A 19,958-nucleotide genomic window follows, 5' to 3' on the forward strand; every position below is an offset into this window, starting at 1 on the left:
TGAACCCTTCACTAACTCATTTGGCTATAAGGCGGTCATGATTGGAGGTTTGTTTTCCCACCTGTTGTTGTTTTGCCGTGACTCATGGTACGGCCAAGTAAGCATGAACCGCTAAGAATCGTTACAAAATGGAGCCTCAGGTTTTTGAATAGTTGAACAGAATAAATAATTGGCGAAAAACATAGATTACAATATTACAATATCGTGAAATATTAAACACAAAATTAAAACTGAGAAGTCGCCTTAATTTCACGAAAACAAGCTGAAGAAATTCCACGCGCTCTTATTGAAATAAGTGTTGTTTAGAAGGGCGAATGCTTCTCGGCAAAAAATATTTCGTCGGTTGTACCTAGGCTGCAGATCTTCTGCAACGCTACTGTAACGGGGAGCCCAGTAGCCTGAGATGCTACCTGTAAATTGAAAATACATATCTTTTTGTAAATCCCGTAATTCGGATAATTCTTGCTTGTGACTGCACCGTAATATTCTCACCTCTTAAGGTATTGTGGTCAAGGAGTCGCAGATGAGCAGGGCTATTTATTAATTTTCATTTAGTGGATTGTATATAAATGGAGCCTCTAGACATCGAACGAAGAGAAGTTTAGAGTACTGTGTTTTTTTATGTGTGGTGCTGATCAATGCCAAACTTGTTGTGTAACCATTTTTTCTCTCAAGGATATGTGATGAAAACAGAAAAATAACTGCTTCCTCAATTGGCATTCAAACTCACAATTTCCGTATGCCGCTTACTGTACTCTACCAACAGAGCTATGGCACCGGCATCTGGGTCTTTAATTTAGAGGGCAGTCGTGTTGCATGTAACGTGAGCTTCAATGTCTTGTTCAGCACCACCCAGTAAATATTTGGACAACTGCCGACATGGCTCAGTTGATACAGCACCGTACTCATCATACGGAGAGCGTGGGCTTGATCCCACCATCGGCATGCGCTAATTATGCGGTAGCCTAGATCCCACACCGGCACAAAGAACCCAGCGCCGTCCGGCGTTTTTCAGAAAAGTTCTGATTAGCTGCCAGGCAGTGCCTTCATTAGTGACGTCACCAGAGCGAATAAATACCATTGACGGAAGGTTCGTGATGTAACCAGACATGAATTGAAGTCACCAGACCGGACGTTTGTTGTTTGTGAGTGTTCGCGTCTTTCAAATATGTCATATGGTGTCCCTCATGTCCCTTCACATGTATGCTCATTCAGTAAACTAGGCTAAGAAGAAGAGCGCTGCAGCTGAATGGTACAAATGGAGCCCGCTAACAGTTTTCAAAAAAGGAATGGTAGCCCACCTCGAACACGCTGCTTTTCATGGGTTATTTCTTCAATTTATAAAACGACAATCAAAGCATCTTAAGCAAAGATTGCTGTAGGCTACAACTCTTCTTGTCTGCCGTTCAGTGTTAGCTTCCCGGATTAAAGTCGGATTAAAGTCGAAGGCTTCAGGTGGCATTTCGAGGCCATTTTTCGCTCCTTCATTTCTTTCGGCCCGAACCAGCGTAAAGGTATCGGATGTGACGCCGTCAGAATAGCTATCAGTGTACGTTAGTAGGAATGTCCGGGATGAGAATCGACAAAGCGAGACGGTTCTTTGGCCTCAAAGCGGCTGAAGTACGAGACGACAAAACAGTTCTTACTGTGTACAGCTTCATGCGTTCATTTTTTAAAAATATTTATTTTTAGTTGTTACAGCAAAATCATGTACAATTTCCTTGAAATAAATTTGTATTCGCCGTGATAAACAACGTTAAAGCTTTACATCTCCACTTGTCTTTCAACAGTGTGGACGCTCCGCCACAAGCGTGGATCCTCCTAGGTTGCATCAGCGTAATTGTCTTTGTCTCCTTTGGTGCGACGATGTTCGCCATTGCTCGAGGTGAGTCAACCTCCTTCACCTGACAGCCTTGTGCAAGAAATGGTGTTATACAACTTAGGAAACCTGTGAACGAGATAACTTAATCCCCTTTGCTCAGTTAACTCCAAACATCCTTGCTCTAAATTTTGACTGACATACATGAGAATGAAGGTTTATTATACCAGCAACAGTGACAGAGAACGAGCGGTGTTCCAATAACCTTGCTTTTCCTTTTCACATCCTGGACACAAAAGCGATTCAACTTTGTTTACGCGCTAAGAAAATAAAAAAAAACAATACTTAGTGGATATAGCTTTTGCGCGTATAGATGCCCCATTGTGATCGCCATCAAAATGTCTGTTCTCTTTCAAATCAGCCATCGCTTGGCATTTGTGACGCAACCACTCAAGGTAGCACCTACCGTCCAGTATTTTCTAATAGTGCTGCTCCAGGGGACCTCCCATTAACATTATAGAACAGTATTCCTTCAAATGCAAAAAACTACACTTTCGAGCACTCGCCTGGATCTCACACCGTGGTGACGACTTCATCGCCAATAGGGCGACTGAGTCCCATAATGAGCGGCTGCAGAGTAGCTGAACCTTAACTGTTTTTTCAGGCGAAGCAATGCAGCTTTCTTAGACACCACCTTTAATTTCGAGGCAGGTGCGGAATATTCTACGATACGGCATTGAACATACTGATTTGAAGGATCCAATCTTCCTATGCGTAGTAAAATTGCGCATTTAAAGTTTGTCCTGCTGTCACATTGAGTAGTTAAAATTTCTCCAAAAAACGAGTAGGGCGCTTTCTTCACTAAACATGGTAGAAAGCTAGACGTTCCCGAGAAGGGTTCTTCCGATAAATTGGTCGGTGTGGTTCAGTTCTTTGAAATGCATGAAAAATGCATTGATAAAGTACTTCCCGTGAGAATACATGTCTACAGTTTCTAGGTATGTTCGGGCCCGTGAAATATACAAACAGAGCAGGCCAAGCGGTGCGCGTCAAAAATGTCATGGTAGATATGAAAGTACATTGTTCTGTTTATATATTTCACACGCAGTACTGTCTGCTCCACCCTCGTGTAGAGTGCTCGAACAGTGTGCACCACGAAATCAAAACTGAAATTATAAACTGTCCATAGTTTCCGCGCAAAGCATTCACGCCCATTTGCACGTCTATGTGGCTGTAGCTCTGCGCAATCGTAGGCTGCAAAAGCTAGAAACCAGGTTGAGGTGTCGATTTTTGGGCATAGAAGTGCACCTTACCAGCGCTCTACACAACGGTGATGCCGGCTGTGCAGCACACTCCAGTGTTAAAGGGAACATGCGATCCCCTGGCCTCCGCGCTTCGCGGAGTGCTGCCGCCGACAACCTGTGCGAATTATCGGCACAAGACGCATGCGCAGTAAGTATGGCGGCTGGTCTTTCCGAGCATGCGCCTCCTGGCGCCCATTCTCGCCGCATCTAAGCAGCAGGGATTTGTCAAGCACCGAGGCCACGCGATCGCATGTTCCCTTTAACAGTGGACCATACTGTACATGCTTAACAATGCAATTGTGCACCTCAGGTCGCTCTTGATGGCTGCTTCCGGTGCACGGGAACGGCAGCAGCGCCTCAACTTCAGGCGCATGATTTGAGAGCAATGCTCAAACTGGCTTTCGGTGCATTTCGACCTGCAAGAAGGCGTCTGCAGTCTTTAGAATCTTTCTGTGACGGCTTGGAATGACCTCTTGAGGCGGCACTGAGCAATCTTTCTGAAGTCGATTTCCCCGCGCTAATTATCTGCGTTTAAAGATGGTTACTGATTTACTGCAAAGAAGCTAAAGTACCAAGGGCCACTCCTGCATCGCTGTTGCGTTTGATATTGCTTATGTTGAAGAAACAGAACATTCTGAGGCAAACACAAATTGCCATCCAATTTGTTAACCGTTTTGTTTCTAAGTTTGCAATGAAAACTTTCACTTACAGAATTGTCCTTGCGGTGCAGCAGGGACGAAGCTTTAAGGGCTACAAAAAAATAATGTGCTATTTGTAAAATACTCACGCATCTACTCTGTAGTTGTCGGCCTTTTGTAGCTTCTGAAATTCTAAGCACGCTAGAAGTTGTAGCCCTTGCTTTTGTAGCTGTCCGACTTCAGCGATGCGCTGAAGGCCCTTTTCACTTTCTATGAGGGCGCTGGATTTGGCTGCTCGCATAAAAGGTGCCAAGCGGTTACGTGTGCACGCATGAACTTTTTGTCAACTACTCTTGTTCTACCATCCCCACTTGAAGAATGCCAGTAGCCTAAAGAATGAATTGCGAGAAAGGGGATGTATTCTAAATTAAAGAAGTGCTCTTCTTCGGGCCCTCACCTCTACTGGAAACTAATGGCAAGCTTCAGCAACTAACCTGCTTCCACCCTTTACGAACAGATGTACACCGAAAAATGTGTTTTCGTGAATTAGACCTTGTAGTGGGCTTTCCCGCATTTAGCCGGTGTCTGTCGGTTTGTTTGTCTAAAGCGTGCTTTGGGGTAGGCTGCTTACGTTCCAACCGGGTGGTGGGCAGCCTGCGACCTTTCTACAGGGTTGCTGGTAAACGGCCCCACAGCCCGGCGTATTTATATATGTATGTAAGCCTTGTAACCTGCCTACCATGGCAGGTGGCAACCTCAATTAATTGTGAGAGGCTGCTCGCATCTAAAGTCCTACAGATGGCAGCACCTCCCATAGAAGGGCAGTGACGCTTCATATAACCGCTGCACCACTGCTCCAGGAGTTGTATAAGGACTCCCAGGAACGTGTGATTGTAAAGAAGGACCAGTTCCTCATATATGGCTATTAACGCATTATCGCCATCCGAGCAACTGCTACACTTAAAAAAATTCAGGGGGCACTTCGACTGTCTAAAGTGCGTAGAGGCGAAAGCGGTTTCCACACCACTTTGCCTATGTGGCACTGGTGACGTCACCACTGGATGACGTCACACATAATTGATGACGAAGTAATGACAAATAACTAATCAATGACTAATTACTGATTAATCACTCAGCACTGGTAATTAATGACGCTTAAGCTTCGCCTTTAGGAGTGGAACGCGACAGCGTGTTGTAGCGCTGCCAGGGAGTCCACGAACGCCACCACCCGTTCGGCGCGATGCCTTGCCCTTTGAACGCAACGCTTTTTGGGGAAAGGAAATGGCGCTGTAATTCTCAGTCATCTCGGTGGACACCTTAACCGCACCGTACAGGAAGGAAGGAAGTGGCAGTGAAAGAAGCAAGAGGGGCCGTAATGAAGAAACTGAAAATTGTATTTGAGGAAAGGAAATTACGCAGTAACTGTGTCACATATCTCGGTGGACATCCGTCAAAACGCGGACACATCTGTCGACACAGCTGCCGACACGGACGCAGACACGGCTGCCGACACGAATTGCTAACGACAGCATGACGCATTAAAGGCTTTCGCCTTAATACTGGATCTGAACACCAGAAGCTGAGTGAAAACGGACACGCTAGCGCACCTATTCGCATTTGGGGTAACTACGCAAATCGGCGATAACTTTTTACTCTTTTTTTTTTTTTAAGCGTTCCTGAAGCTAAATGCAGCGGCTACACCCGGTGAGTGTTGAAAGCTTGTTCTAATATGCGGTAGGATGTGCAGGGTGCTTGCGATTCGTGCTGTGTGCTCCAACGGTTTTTCGAGTGGGAAGGAAATGTATTGGTGCGACTGAGCAGGATTATTTTGCATTTTCATCGAAAGGACATCGATAACAATTTGATTTAGCTTTAAATACCTTCTCCTCACAATTAGCGCATTAACGCGAAGAAGTTCCAACTCTACCGTTGCCCGAGCTTTTATAGGGTTAACGTGTATTTTCTTAGGTTAAAGTTTTAAATCCTGAAAATTGAACACACCCTGAAGGCACTTAAGTTGCCATTCTCTAATATACTTTTGTGGTTGAAACGACAGTTCACGGCTAAAAGTAGTCCCGTGCATGTGACGTACGCAGATCTGTTCACCCGAGACCAGTGTGCCGCCGCCGTGGCTCAGTGGCTATGGTGCTCGGCTGCTGGCCCGAAAGACGCGGGTTCGATCCCGGCCGCAGCGGCTGAATTTCTTTAGAGGAGAAATTCGAGGCCCGTGTACTGTGCGATGTCAGTGCACGTTAAAGAACCCCAGGTGGTCGAAATTTCCGGAGCCCTTCACTACGGCGTCTCTCATAGCCTTAGTCCCTTTGGGACGTTAAACCCCATAAACCAAACCAAACCAACCGAGACCAGTGTGAGGCGCTTTCAAGTTTTACATATACTACGTTCTTGTTCAAATCAATGTCTTAAAACGACGTGAGTATTTAATAAAAATCACATACAAAATCGCACACACTTATGAGCCTAATGCTCTCTCTAAAAAGGCAGTTCCGTTAAATTTCAAAGAATCCAGTATTATTTCGCACTTCTTTTTTCAATTTGTACTTTTGCGTTCGAATTCTTAGTTTCGCTTTGAACCCATGTGACCACACCTGCCGTCCCGTTACTACCCCCTAATGTCTACTACTTGGATTGCTACAAAAGAAATGGTGGTTTGCTGTTAGTGGTTTAACGTCCCAAAGTGACTCAGGCTATGAGGAACGCCGTAGTGAAGGACTCCGGAAATTTCGACCACCTGGGGTTCTTTAGCATACACTGACATCGCGTAGTACAAGGGCCTCTGGTATTTCGCCTCCATCGGAATGCGATAATGTGTTTCCTCCGACATAGCCGGAATAAGAATTACAATAATTATCTATCATTATTGCAGTGCATGTCTTATCTTTTATCTTTTCAATAACCTAGGCTTAACACAGAGTGAACTAGGAATGAAACGTGGAGGGGTTGCAACTTTCAAAACCTCATCTGTAAAAAATAACGCCCTCACCGAGAGCCTATCTTCCAAAGAACTAAGCACGGCGAGCGCGGTCTTTTGGAGGTATAAAAACAACGGCCCTAGCATGTCTTTTAGCTTTTTACTTCCCACCACCAGTACTCGTGTACTGTGCGATGTCAGTGCATGTTAAAAAACCCCAGGTGCTCGAAATTTCCGGAGCCCTCCACTACGGCGGCTCTCATAGCCTTAGTCGCTTTAGGATTTTAAACCCCATAAACCAACCAACCAACCAATACTCGTATACGGCTGTTTTTCTATTTACCTCTAACTTCTGTCGACTGCTCTTCCTCGACTTTATCCCTTGGAAAATGTTTTTTTTTGACGCGGTCTGGAAGTTATGTAACCCAGGAGAGCGGCACTGGAATGACCCTGTTTTATGGATGATATTAATAACAAGTTTAGTTGATGTAAATAACTGAAATATATTACTTGCTTTATTTCTCCTTTGTAGTTGACTTCTGTCGTTCACAGTGGAAATCCCCGCCCTTAATTTTGTGGCTGTTGCAGTCGGCAGCCGCCTGGCCTTTAATGTGGTATCGGCGAAGGTTTTTTTTCTCGACGACTTATACATTCATTGTGCAATTATAAAATGTTATTCTTGCACATAAGCTTTTGAATTTCATTCTGAGAATCTTATGTTACCATTCGCACGGCCAGAAGCCGGTGCTTTGCATTGCGAGAAATCCTTTGCCCTAGTGTCCCCTAATGCGGAGGTCTCTCCCAGACAGTCGTATTTGTTGGAAACTGGTTACGAGCAAAAAAAAAAAAGTAGCGTGTTTTCAGAAACCGGGACTACGCGTTGTATTGAAGTCTTCTTTATATGCCTCTTTCCAGAACCCCAAAGGCTGAAGACATCGACTACATCCGGTATTGTTTAATAACCGTTTACCTCAAAGCGTTATTATAAAGGTGGGCGTCTCAATTCCCGCAAAGTGTTGCACTACATTCCCAACTGCTTAGCGGATATATGTTTTGCATCAGGAGGAGTCCTATGGCGCAGCTCATTTGTTCCTCGTGGTGGCTCTTTCAAAAGGAACAATTCATTATTTTTCTACGACTTCATAAAACACTTCCCTACTGTATCCGAGTGCCCGCAGCAGAAGATTCGGAATTTCCGTAGCCCCGTCTATATATAAACAAACCTGTATGTTTTGGCACACATATAAACGGTGATATACATTCCTCTTTGCAAACAGTTGAGCATTGTCGAAGTTTTCATGAAAATATAAAAATTCGCTTCCAAGAACTGAACAGCGTCATTAACTAAGAAGAAGGCTGTTTTTCACATTTGATGCTACAACTTTGATTTTGAGTAGATAGATCCAAACGTCGTTGAGTTTGCTAGAATTATTACCTTAATTGCGAGGTACGTAGCCTCAACGTTATTAGCAAAAAGCTACAACATTTTTTCAGTACAAAAGAAAATGATGTCTGCGCTTCGAGAGACCTAGAGTCGGATATAAAGCGAGAAGGAAGGGGTCTATGGCGGTAATAGGGCGTCTCCCAGCCAATAGCGCGGCCACAATTGTCGCATCAACTTGCCGCCACTTCCGTCCACGAGCTTCGTGCGTTCGCTCAAAGCTCGCCTGCTCTTGAAAGTAGTTCGTGAAGTCGACGCTGTTGCAGAAGTAACGGGATCCTGCTATGTGCCGGCTGGAATTCGGCTCGAAATGTGACAAATTTTTCGGCAGATGTACTTTCCCGAAAAACAAAGCACAATGCAACGAGAAATGACCAGCATCCTTGGAGCACCTCGGTGAAAAACCAACACTATTTAGAGCTCCATTGTTTCTGTCGAAATTTTATTAATAACTCATGTATTACATTTACATCATTCATGTCTCACATTTACGTCGCCAATTTTTGTAAAATGTGTCAGGAATCAAGAAGTGACGATTGACGTTGGACTCTCATTACTGACGGTGTATTTCTTCTACTCTTGCTTTCACGCAATTGCTTTCTTAGGCAAATGGTATGATATCTGAAAGAATTTCATCCTCTCAAAGAATATTTCAGATTTGATTAAAACTGTGCGAAAGGGTGACTTTGACGGGCCACGAATTCAATGATGTTGCAATGCCAGTTCTGTTTGAATAATAATAAAAAAAATATTTTCCTATAGTGGTCAGGTCTTTTCTACCTGTATTTCGACAGTATTCTTTTAGATATGCGGATACTGCGAGTCCATGAATCTGGCTTAGTTTTCCACATTTCAAAGTATCGCAAAGAAGAGGAACACCAAGTGCATTCTGCATATATTGCTGTGGAAAGATGGCGTGTCGCGTGATTAGGCAAGGTGCTGTAAGCCACACAACCTTCTCGAAATATTTTACCTCTAGAGTGCTCCCCGTCGAGAGTATCTATAATTTGATTACTCGCGTAAAAAAAGAGCAAGCCTTTCAGAACCCACAACCAGCTGACGTACTGACATTTCCGTTCTGTCTTTTCAGGGGGTGTGTGGACAAAGGCGGCGACTACAACAGGTAAGGTTTCATGATCATTTCCTGAACTCTTTATGACTATCGTTCGTGTTTAAATCACCTCAAAGCTTTAAAAAGCACTCTAGAGCAAGGTAGATATGATTTGTGCGCTTGAACAACATTCGCGTGTGGTTTAGAAGAATTCACCTTACATTTTTTCTCAACGAGGACCTTCAGTCGCTTTGGCGAGGTCCTTTAAACTCATCGCAAATAAATGATTTTGAATTCATAAGACATAATCACAGCAAATCCTTACAGGCGGTGCACATGCATAGATTATAAAACACGTGCGCGTAAATACACGTCTATTGATGAGAAACTTGCGCGATGGTTTTTCGCAGCAACACAGTGGCTAGACCGTGTATTTTCGGGCTTTAGACGAAAAACAGCGGTAGACATCCGCCAGTAATAAAAGCATGGAATCCATGAAACTGAGAAGTATTGACTTCTGGGGATGCCTAAGGTAGCCGAAGGTAGCCGAACAGCCTTTTCACCCCCCAAAATTTCCCCTCTTTTTCTTTTAAACACGCAGTAATGATGATAATGCACTGAAAACAGTAGTGTCGGTACTTTAAACCCTTTTCAAAGAAAATTTGCGTAAGGTAGCCGAACAGGCTTTTCACCAAAAAAAAAAAGCATTCCCCGTCATTTTCTTTTAAACCCACAAATATGGTGATAAAACATGCTCAACAGTAGCGTCGGTATTTTACTCCCTTGTCAAAGAAAATATCACCGTAGTAGATTGTTTCGTGCTTCAAAGAGCGCTATGGCGGTGGCTGAGTACCTTAGTGCGCAGGCCACTTCATTGCGAGAAAATTTTACCATTAGTATGAATTTTGCTAACAGATAAGTGGAGTATGTTTTTTTTTCATTTAAGGCAGAGAATTCTCTGATTCGTCCTTGCATATCGGAAAGAAGATTAGCGGTATCGGCGCACAGTGCTGAATCACGCCTCTCAGCAAGTTTGCGCGAACGACAGCGTTAAAAATCAACGTTCTACATAATTTATTTGGTCTTGAAAGAACAGCCGCTACACAGTAAGCGCCCCCCCCCCCCCCCCCCCCTTAGTCTTGGTTTTTTCATCAGGATGTTGTTGATATTGTCAAGCATTGACGTCTAATTATCTCTTCTCAAAAGCACTGAAGATTTTCAGGGAATAGCCAAAAATTCCAAACCACTTTCCCAAACTCTACAGTATTCGCAAACACTTTAAAACGGCCGTTTCCATGCGACACAGGTAGAAAAGGCTCTGAATGTTTACCTCAGAGAAGGGTGACGTATGCGAGATGTGTCCTCTTCCTAGTGTGAAAGTTGCTGCCCTTTTAAAAAGTGGCATTACGCACCACATACTCAACAAACGCTTGACAAAAGCATTTTTGCTCGGAAAAAATTCATGAAAGCAATTTTTTCATATCTTTTAAGCTTTCATTGTAACAATCATAAGACATTTTCACCTTCTTTCTAGAATCTCCAAAGCAGACTACTACGACTACGCTTACTACACCTGCTGCGACTACACCGACTATCACCGGTGAGGTTTTGGCGTCACTTCTTCACAGAATTGTCAGTGCGAGAGCTGATACTGTCAACAATGTTTTTAGCCCAATAATGGAGGCTCAGTCTATATATCAGTGTTCATTAGTAGAGTTTACGTACTGGTGCGAAGCTTTGTAGTGTTTAATTGTTTATACTGAAAGTCGGCAGCATGCGGCTTTATAACTTTGTGTCTGGGACGAGATGTGACCGAATTTGTCTGCAATGATCTCAACACGCGGAACTGCTTCATGGTTGCAAGAGATTATTGTTGAAGCTATTCGCAACTTAGCTAGAAAGGAATTTGCCTGATTTAAATGAACGCAGTCGAGTGCGGCGGCGAATCTATACGTCGACAACCGCCTAGCGCGCTCTTGATATGGCCGCCGCTTATTTCAGTCTTTTTTTTTTGTGGGCGCACTCGGTCAGAGTAAAGATGGTTTTTGGAAAGTTTTAGGTGCCTTCTTGGCTGCCGAACTGCCGCCACTACCCCATGACACCTGATGTCTTCTGATGCACCCCTGAATTTCGCGTTGCCGAATTTCGATGGAGGCGAAATTCTAGAGGCCCGTGCACTGTGCGATGTCAGTGCACGTTAAAGAAGCCCAGGTGGTGGAAATTTCGGGAGCCCTTCACTACGGCGTCTCTCATAGCCTGAGTCGCCTTGGGACGTGAAGCCCCATAAACCAAACCAAACCAACATGGTCCCTGGTGCAAACCCCTCGGGAGCCGCCGATATTCCGTGGCCAACCTCATGAGGACGTAAAACAATGGCTCGATGCCTGGAGAGACGACGCCAATCTCCAGAACGTCTTCTACACATCAGACGGCCCAGCAAGACAGTGGTTTGAAAACCGCAGAAAATTCTCTGACTACCCGGGAACTTCAAGGACCGACCACTTTGAATGTTCAGAAGCGCCTTGCGCTATGAAGAAACAGAACTTCTGCTGCAGTTCCGGTATTGAACATGCTAACGAGACTATGAGAATATGTAAGTCGAAAAAATGGCGCGCCTTTTCAGCTGATCCGACCCCGCCATGACGGAAGAGAAGAAGGTCATCTTGGTCATGAGAGGCATTTAAGAACACCTTTTCGCCAGGCTGGTACGAAACCCCTCGAACACTTTTGGACTTCGCACCAAACTGTACACGATCTAGGAGACCTTGGAAGGGACGCCGCCTGGGTGGTTTGTGAAAACATTTATTTAGAAGGGACAGGCGGTATGTTTGGATCAACCCGTAAGGGACCGATCCTTACAAAGACTAGGTGAAGGTCCCTAGTATGGGACCCCAGTGGCGGTGGCCGCCGCCCGGGGGCGCCCGACTAAGGCTTGTTGGGCATGCAAGTCGTGGCAGCCGAGCAGGGTCGCCTACCAGTCCTCCCGGGTTGGGTTGAGGATGGGGGGAATGGCCGGGTTGGAGGGGCAGCCCCACACCATGTGATAGGTGTCCGAAGACACCGCACTACAGTGCGGGCAACGGCCGCTAAAGAAGGGGTCAAAATGTTTTAGTGCTGCCGGGCACAGAAATGTATTGGTGAGAAGGCGGAGAAGGAGCCGCTCATCCGCCTTCTTCAGGCCTTTACATGGGCTAGGGTAAAGGCGATGACTATCTTGATAATAAGTTATAATATCTTTGAACGTACAGACCGGATTAAAATCGGGTTCCTGATCGGGTGAGGGGGAGGCAGCGGCTTTTCCCGAGACGTGATTCTACGCACGGACTTCTCGACGCAGCTCCGATCAATCATTGATCTCATGCTGAAGTCCATCACACTCTCGACGGAGGAGCCCACGCCTTCGAACTCGACACTGACGAATCATGTAGCGCTCGGGTCCACGCATTTGGGACTTGGGTCCACGCATTTCTCTCTCTTAAAAGAGGGCGTTGCCAGGGCACCTGATGTGTTTACTGAGAGCCTTAGCTTTTAAGAGGCTTTGAAGCGCAATAAATTATAACTTATTACTGGCATTTTTATAAACTCATCAGCGATGTCCGATTCCTGCTAAAGGGCTCTCTATTTGAACTCTTTTATTCGGCAGGTTCTCGTGTCCCGAACAATTCACTCATCTGCACGATGGGCGATCACCTCAGCACGGAAAACATGAAGCTGCCACCAGACGGACTCTGCACCATTCTTTTCTACGACTCACTTTACAAACCCGACGGCAGCACACTTAGTGCGCCTTACGAGGAAAACTTCGAGCGCTTCCTTAACACCACTGACGCCCACAGTCTCACTGAATTTGGGATCGGTTTCGACTACGAGTGAGTTCCGTCGCTGGCGCACTACCTTTCAACTTGTGCCCACGAACAATGCAACACTTTCCAGTGTTGAAACACTTAGTACCTTCCTGTTATGATAACGTGAATAAAGTGCCACTTTAGAAAGAACAGATTAAGAAAGGTGCAGTAGATGAGCGTGCTAATAAAAGGCTTGAGTCTTATTAAAAAATTGGCAGTGGCTTAGCTCGGCTATGCAAAGATATATGTAGCGAAAGCTAACGCATAGCTTGGTTTGCCTTGGTTAATCTTGATTGCAAGTCCAGGTTAGTCTGCGACAAAGCTGGCGAAGCGAGCGGAGTTGAGCGCAGCGGCGAGGCGCGCGGTGTGACGTCATGCCAGATGGCGCTGCGTCCGCCAGCTGCGGCGGTTGCTAGGCAACGCCTCAAGGTCGGTCTCTGTGCCTCCTCAGAGCACCGCCACAGCGAAACCGCAAGTTCGTGGCCAACGTAGCTTTCGCTACAAAATACATGGAGTGCAGAGATAAGTGAAGGTGAATGGGCCCAGCGTAGCAAAATAGAAAATTGCTGAGAACGATCCGACCAAGTGTGCTGTGAGTGAGGGCAGACACCTAGCCCCTGCTGTGTACAGTGTGCACCTTGGCCACTGTGCTGGCGTTGATTAAGATAAGCGCTGTTGGATGATGACATTCAGATATGCTTTCAGAGGTGACCGTGAGGAGGACTTGAGAAAACCGCTCCTAGTTGTAAGGGATGATATAATAAAAAATATTCACTGAGGAAACGTTGATACCTTGCAGATTAACACAGTATTATTAGGGCTACGACACCATATCATGTAAGTGGTTCACATGCGAGGAACTGCCAGGCGTGCCTCAAAACTTTGTTGCTAGTTCTTTGTTTTCAACATGTATGAACAAGTGTGCGTATTTACGAGCAGTGACGACTCAACGTGTCTGGAAGGATGGCAGTCTTAACGAATGAAAATTGATATCATTTTAAGAACAGCAATTAATTTTTCATCGGAAAATAAGTGTGGCTGTCTTTCATCACCTAATTTTCATTTGCCGAGACGGACCTGACGTCACGCGCCATGTTAGCAGTGGACACTCGCAGCAGGCGAGGCGGCAGTCGGAAGCTGCTCGCTACTATGTTCGGACGTGCCAAGCTTTCCGCTGGCATGGAGGCAGAAACTGGGCTGCTACAAACTGTGGAAAAGCCCTGCAAAAGCCCTCCAGCCCAGAATTCCAACGTCACAAAACCCCTTCTCGTCATTCCTCCGCTCCACTGCAGCCCTTGTCCTGCCCCGCGCCTCCATTCGACCGCATCGGCATCGATCTCTATGGTCCTCTTCCCATCACTCTGGCTGGTCACCCCTGCATCATTGTGGCGTTAGATAACCTCACCCGCTACGTAGAAATTTCTCCTTGCCATCCGCATCTGCGCAACACGTTGCGTCTTCCATTTTGCATCATCTCGTTCTGCGCCATGGTTCTCCTAAAGAAATTCTGAGCGACCGGGGTCGCGTCTTCCTCTCAGACACCGTCGAAACACTCCCTTTACAATGCCGCATCGTTCACCACTCTGCAACGGCCTGCCATCCTCAAACAAATGGCATGACTCAGCGTTCTGAAATCGCATTGAGCGATATGCTGGCCATGTATGTTGCATCTCACCACTCAAATTGGAACCGCATTCGCCCCTTTGTCACATACGCTTACAATACGGCCACACAGAGCACAACTGGCTTCTTTCTGTTCTTCCTTCTTTATGGCAGCGAACCAGCCTGCACAGTAGATACCGTGCTCCCGTATCGCCCTGATGTGACCGAGTTCAAGACCCTTTCTCAAGCAGCCAGATATGCTGAAGAATGGTGCCAGTTTCCCCGCTGTCTTACCACCGAGGACCAGAATAGCCAGAAGCACCTTGCAGTTCTCTTCTGCCATATACCCCGGGCTCACTCGTGCGGCTTCGGGTTCCGTCAAGCGGTCCCGGCCTCTCCACGAAACTGCCTGCAAAGTATTAACGCCCGTACCATGTTATTCACCAGGCATTTCAGGGTGAACTACGTTACTGAATCGCTTTCGCCGCCCCAGAATGCACGCCAACGTAGCCGTGAAACAGTGCACGTCGACCGCCTCAAACCGTTCTATGCTCCGTCTATCGTGCGTGTTCCTTAAATTGGCAGGATGCCGCCTTTTTCACCCAGAGGTAATTGTAGTTTGGCAGCCGCGCTCAGTTTCGGTGGTGGCAGACGACGACCCTGAGGTCTAAAGCTCGCTTGCTGACCGAACGCTTGGCCCGGACTGCTGTCGGACGCCGCAAGTGACCCGGACTCAACTGAGCCAAGCCCCCCATACATTATCCATTATTGTGAAAGAGAGTGAGAGCAATCGCAGTAAGGAGCTTGAGCAGCCCTCATCCCCAGTACAGACCTCCAAAAGGTCCTGAAGCCAACAGGTGGCTTGCGGGTAGTGAATAAAGTTGGTGGTAGTAAATCATCCCCTTGAAATCATGCATGCCTTCATGAAGTAATATATATGGTAGAAGAATACTCACGCGCAACAGTAAAAAGAAAGAGAAGGCAATACAATAGTAAGCAAGAAACATAATGAAAGTGCCGGAACTTAAGGCTGTGCAGCACATGTCACACATATTGTCGTGTAGTATAGAGCAAACTGATTTACTCGGCGCCGGTGACTGTAACAAGAGTGCTCGGCGGTCTTCGAACGGTATGATCGCTATTCTTGGTTGCGCTAAGTTTAAAGCTGGCGGGAACATGGAGATAACCTGCCAAATCAACGACAGTAAATTGGAAGCAGTTGCGTGTAGCTGCAATCATTCGAGATAAGTATGGGAGTATAAAGCGTCATAAGCGCGAACAGCACAAATACTCGTGACATTACTGGCCTCTCAAAGAAGCATCGGCTCGATGATTTACAACAAAACACTTAGCGGGAGCACTTAAGCTGCACCATAGGGGTATCACGCGGTAGCATAGGAGGTAAATTACGATATATGCAGAAGGCCATTCTTTACTTTACATTCGTAGATCCCCGGGAGTTCTCGTACGCGTCCTGGCGTAGTGTGCCTGCGAATAAGCGATGCGCTACAGCCCGGCGATGGCAAGTTCTTACGCCATCTTTCTTTCAGGTTCTTACGCCAGCTGACGGGAATACTTTAAACATATTTATTCGACTCGACGTTTCGATCGGCAGATATCTAGAGCGTCGTTTTTCTGAACGAGCACGGCGCCTAGGCCCACGCTGATTGCGTCGGTATGAACTAGAGCCTCGGGGTTTTCATCCGTGTCCGAATACCGAAGGGCACTGTAAACGACGGGGACCTTCCCATTTTATGCGCCAACTTTGTTCTTTTTGCGGCTTGTCCTGCTTATGATTATTACATCGTTGTTTCTGTCATTTTATTCGACCAGACTGCGCAAAAATACTACGGTTCTCGTCACTTATCCAGCTACCAAGCTGCAACTTGACAGCCTTTGGCAGGAACGCATTTATCATTACGGCCACGTCAATACTCCAGCTTTTGGTGTCGGCCTCAGCGATATAGCGGAATTGATTCAAAGCATACGGGTAAGTTTCGCGGTTTGCATGATTTTTTTCCTTCCTATTTCATTGCGCTGCAAAGTTTCGCCTCTTTCAGAACTGAATGTCATGGGGCACTGTTGATATAAAATAATTGCAAGCTACCATTTAGAAGTGAAGGACTGTGTGGCGTAGCCTTTGAGATGTGCTGCCTAAAAATCGGTGTCGACGCGTTCATTTTGTTCGTGCAATCTGTCTTAGATGGTGGCTTCTGCATTAAGTGTTTTGATGTATTCTGGCTTGTAGCAGGTGCTACAGTGCAATACTGACAAAAGACGAAGGGAAGACTACACCGACGAGCGCTTAAGGGCTTGTCTGTGTGGTCTTCACTGTCTTTTGTCAGCTTTGCGCTTTACCGCCTGCAGCCTAGTACGAACTAGATCTACTAGCCGTTTTACTTCGGCTTATAACAGCTCATCCTATTAAATATGTTGTATGAATTGATAACCTAACCCAGGCTTCCTCATGCAAATCTCAAACTGTATATATGAGTCTTTTTGACATCTTTATTTCAAGCGAATAATTTTCCAACAATATGCGACGTTTGAGGAACATTTTTATGATAATTGCATGACATTTGTACAACAAACCTCTTCGAGGTTACGTCGTCGTACAGCATTTTTCACTCCGGCTATTTGTTGTTAGAGTGCTACCTTTGTGATTGGAACGTGGCACCCCCTCGATACAGGTAAACTTCGATTTTTTCCAAAGTCTTCGTTTATTAACTAGATATGGCTTTCGCCTTCTGACAATTGGCGTTTTCTATACCGGCCAAAGAGACAGCGGCTTTTATGCCTCGAATGTACAGAGGGTGGTTTTCTGACCTTTCGGTGCATGTCAATAAATCCGGGGTTGTATATTTTCACCCTGCTCTGGAACAGCGCAGGCCTCACACTCTAAAGCGTTGCTGTTGTACATTATTGTAGAGCACTACTGAGGCAACTAAAGTGATATTCAATCATTGTCGACACATTAAACGGCTAATCGCAGCTCACCAAAGTATATGATCTGGTCAAATGTTTAGGGGAATCCCCCAACGTGGAGTAGATTTGTAATAAGGGAGTAATTACTCATTGACATCCACCCGAGCGAAGCCATACGGCTACTACGGAAAGCTATACAGCTTTCTCAGAAACTTTGTAGTTAAAGAAAAATTCGTCCTGGTCCGGGGTTCGAACCCGGGACCACCGCTTCACCGGAGCGGTCGCTCTGCCAATTGAGCTAACCGGGACGGCAAGCTTATGGTAGGGCGAGAGCGAATTGATCAATAACTCGAAGTGGGAACTGTGTTGGTCAAATGTTTAGGGGAATCCCCTAAGGTGGAGTAAAATTTAGCCATACGTAACAAACGTAGTGGCCGTATGGCTGCGCTCAGGTGGATGTCAATAAGTAATTACTCCCTTAAGTATATGACCTGTGAGATTACACAACATAGCGCATACTGAGGCACAGTTGAGGAAACAAAATTAATGAGCAGTTTGAGCGAGAGGGGCACGTCACTTATCCTTGTTGTTTCACCGTATTTTTTGCGCAGACTATTGCATCCTTGATGCGTGACAAGGACACCAACGAGAGACCGGTGTACACAGCAGTCGTGCTGCCAGTTCTCGACGTACCAGTTGCAGAGTTCATCGTGGAGCAGTTGAGGTGAGAGCGAATAGGAAGAATGATCGCGATCAAACTACGCAACCTCGCTGTGTCTGAGGGAAAAGAAATCTTTTGTAGTTGTCCTTCACTTTCGAACACCCTTTTTTATTCACATACACGTAAGTGTGCGAGGTCTGCACAGTCGCTTGCTTGGTGAAGAATTAAGCGCAATTTAAATGCGCTTCTGTATGGATTTTCCATCAAAATGGACCACGTAACCTGAGATACACTTAATACTCTCTCTCTCTCTCTCTCTCTCAGTCATTTATCATTTAGTATTCAGTGCTTTAGATGAACAAGGGTGTTAAAGTTCGTGAAATTAGTTGCTGTTAAGCAGGTCTCCTGTGATCTATGCCTTGTGTTTGAGAGGGAGACCATATAGACTAATGAGAAGAAAGGAAAGGAGGTCGATAAGTGGTAACATTACCATGCCTTCCATTCAGCACGGGGAGATGGGAAGAGAAGGATAAGAAAAGGTAGAGAGCGAATGCAGGCGATGGTGTCATAACAAAATCACTTCTAAAATGTTGTCTCCCTTCAGGAATGCCGTGGTGGACATCCTGATTGGCTTGGCACACCAGGCGGCCGAGGATAAGATGAATCCGAACTGTCTTATGATGCCTCCATCATTTATATATAGCCCCAGCAGTGATTACCCATTCTCACTGGTATGTGCTCGAACGTTGGGGATATGCTTTCTTTTCTATTTAGTTTTAGAATCTTCAACGGACATTTGGAATGACACGCGGGGCTACTGGGATCGCGCCACTTTCTCCTGAGCAGGAAACGACATTCAGCGTAGCGCGACAAGTGTTAACAGGGTTTATGAGTGAGAAAGAAGAAATCCGGACGCTCAGAGGCTAGGAGTATCGTCTCTTGCGCGTATGCACTGAGTATGTGCCTATACTGCGATACTGCCTGCTAATCGGCCTCTTTACGCTGCACTAATCCGCACCCCTATATATAGACTTCATTGATTACGAGGAAGCATTTGACTCAGTGGAAACCTCAGCTGTCATGCAGGAATTGCGGAATCAGGGTGTAGAAGAGTGTTGTGTTGAAGGTATCAATAACGACTGCACAGCTACCATAGTCCTCCGTAAAGTCCGCAATAAAATTCCAATACGGAAAGGTGTCAGGCAGGGAGACACGATCACGCCAATGCTGTTCACTGCCTGCTCACAGGAGGTATTCCGGGGCCTGAAATGGGAAGAGTTGGGGATAAGAGTTAATGGAGAATACCTGAGTAATTTGCGACTCGCTGATGACATTGCCTTGCTAAGCCACTCAGGACAAGAACTACAAAGCATGATCAATGAGTTAGACAGGCACAGCAGAACGGTGGGGCTAAGAATTAACATGCAGAAAACCAAAGTAATGTTCAACAGCCTAGCAAGGGAACAGCAGTTCGCAATTGTTAGCAAGGTGCTGGAAGTAGCAAGAGAATATGTCTACTTAGGGCAGGTAGTGACCGCAGATCCGGATCATGAGAGGGAAATAACTAGAAGAATAAGAATGGGGTGGAGCGCATATGGCAGGTTCTCTCGGATCATGAATGGCAGTTTGCCAATATCCCTCAAGAGAAAAGTATACAACAGCTGTATCTTACCGGTACTCACCTATGGGGCACAAACGTGGAGGCTAACAAAGAGGGTTCAGCTTAAGTTAAGGGCAACGCAG

General features: G+C 45.9%; 1 protein-coding gene across 1 annotated transcript in view; it reads left to right on the forward strand.

Annotated features, from left to right (window-relative positions):
• Positions 1-19,958, forward strand: part of LOC149329297 (uncharacterized) — a 52,154-nt gene that overhangs the window by 20,562 nt on the left and 11,634 nt on the right. Inside the window, exons 3-10 of the mRNA XM_089559223.1 lie at positions 1,791-1,885; positions 7,606-7,638; positions 9,222-9,254; positions 10,717-10,782; positions 12,826-13,051; positions 16,463-16,619; positions 18,166-18,278; positions 18,820-18,946. Of these exons, the coding sequence (XP_089415349.1) occupies positions 1,791-1,885; positions 7,606-7,638; positions 9,222-9,254; positions 10,717-10,782; positions 12,826-13,051; positions 16,463-16,619; positions 18,166-18,278; positions 18,820-18,946 (850 nt within the window). The remainder of the gene's footprint in view (positions 1-1,790; positions 1,886-7,605; positions 7,639-9,221; positions 9,255-10,716; positions 10,783-12,825; positions 13,052-16,462; positions 16,620-18,165; positions 18,279-18,819; positions 18,947-19,958) is intronic.

This window comes from Amblyomma mixtum, chromosome 9 (genome assembly GCF_055824585.1).
Source record: "Amblyomma mixtum isolate Tamu chromosome 9, ASM5582458v1, whole genome shotgun sequence".
In the NCBI taxonomy this organism is placed as follows: domain Eukaryota; kingdom Metazoa; phylum Arthropoda; class Arachnida; order Ixodida; family Ixodidae; genus Amblyomma; species Amblyomma mixtum.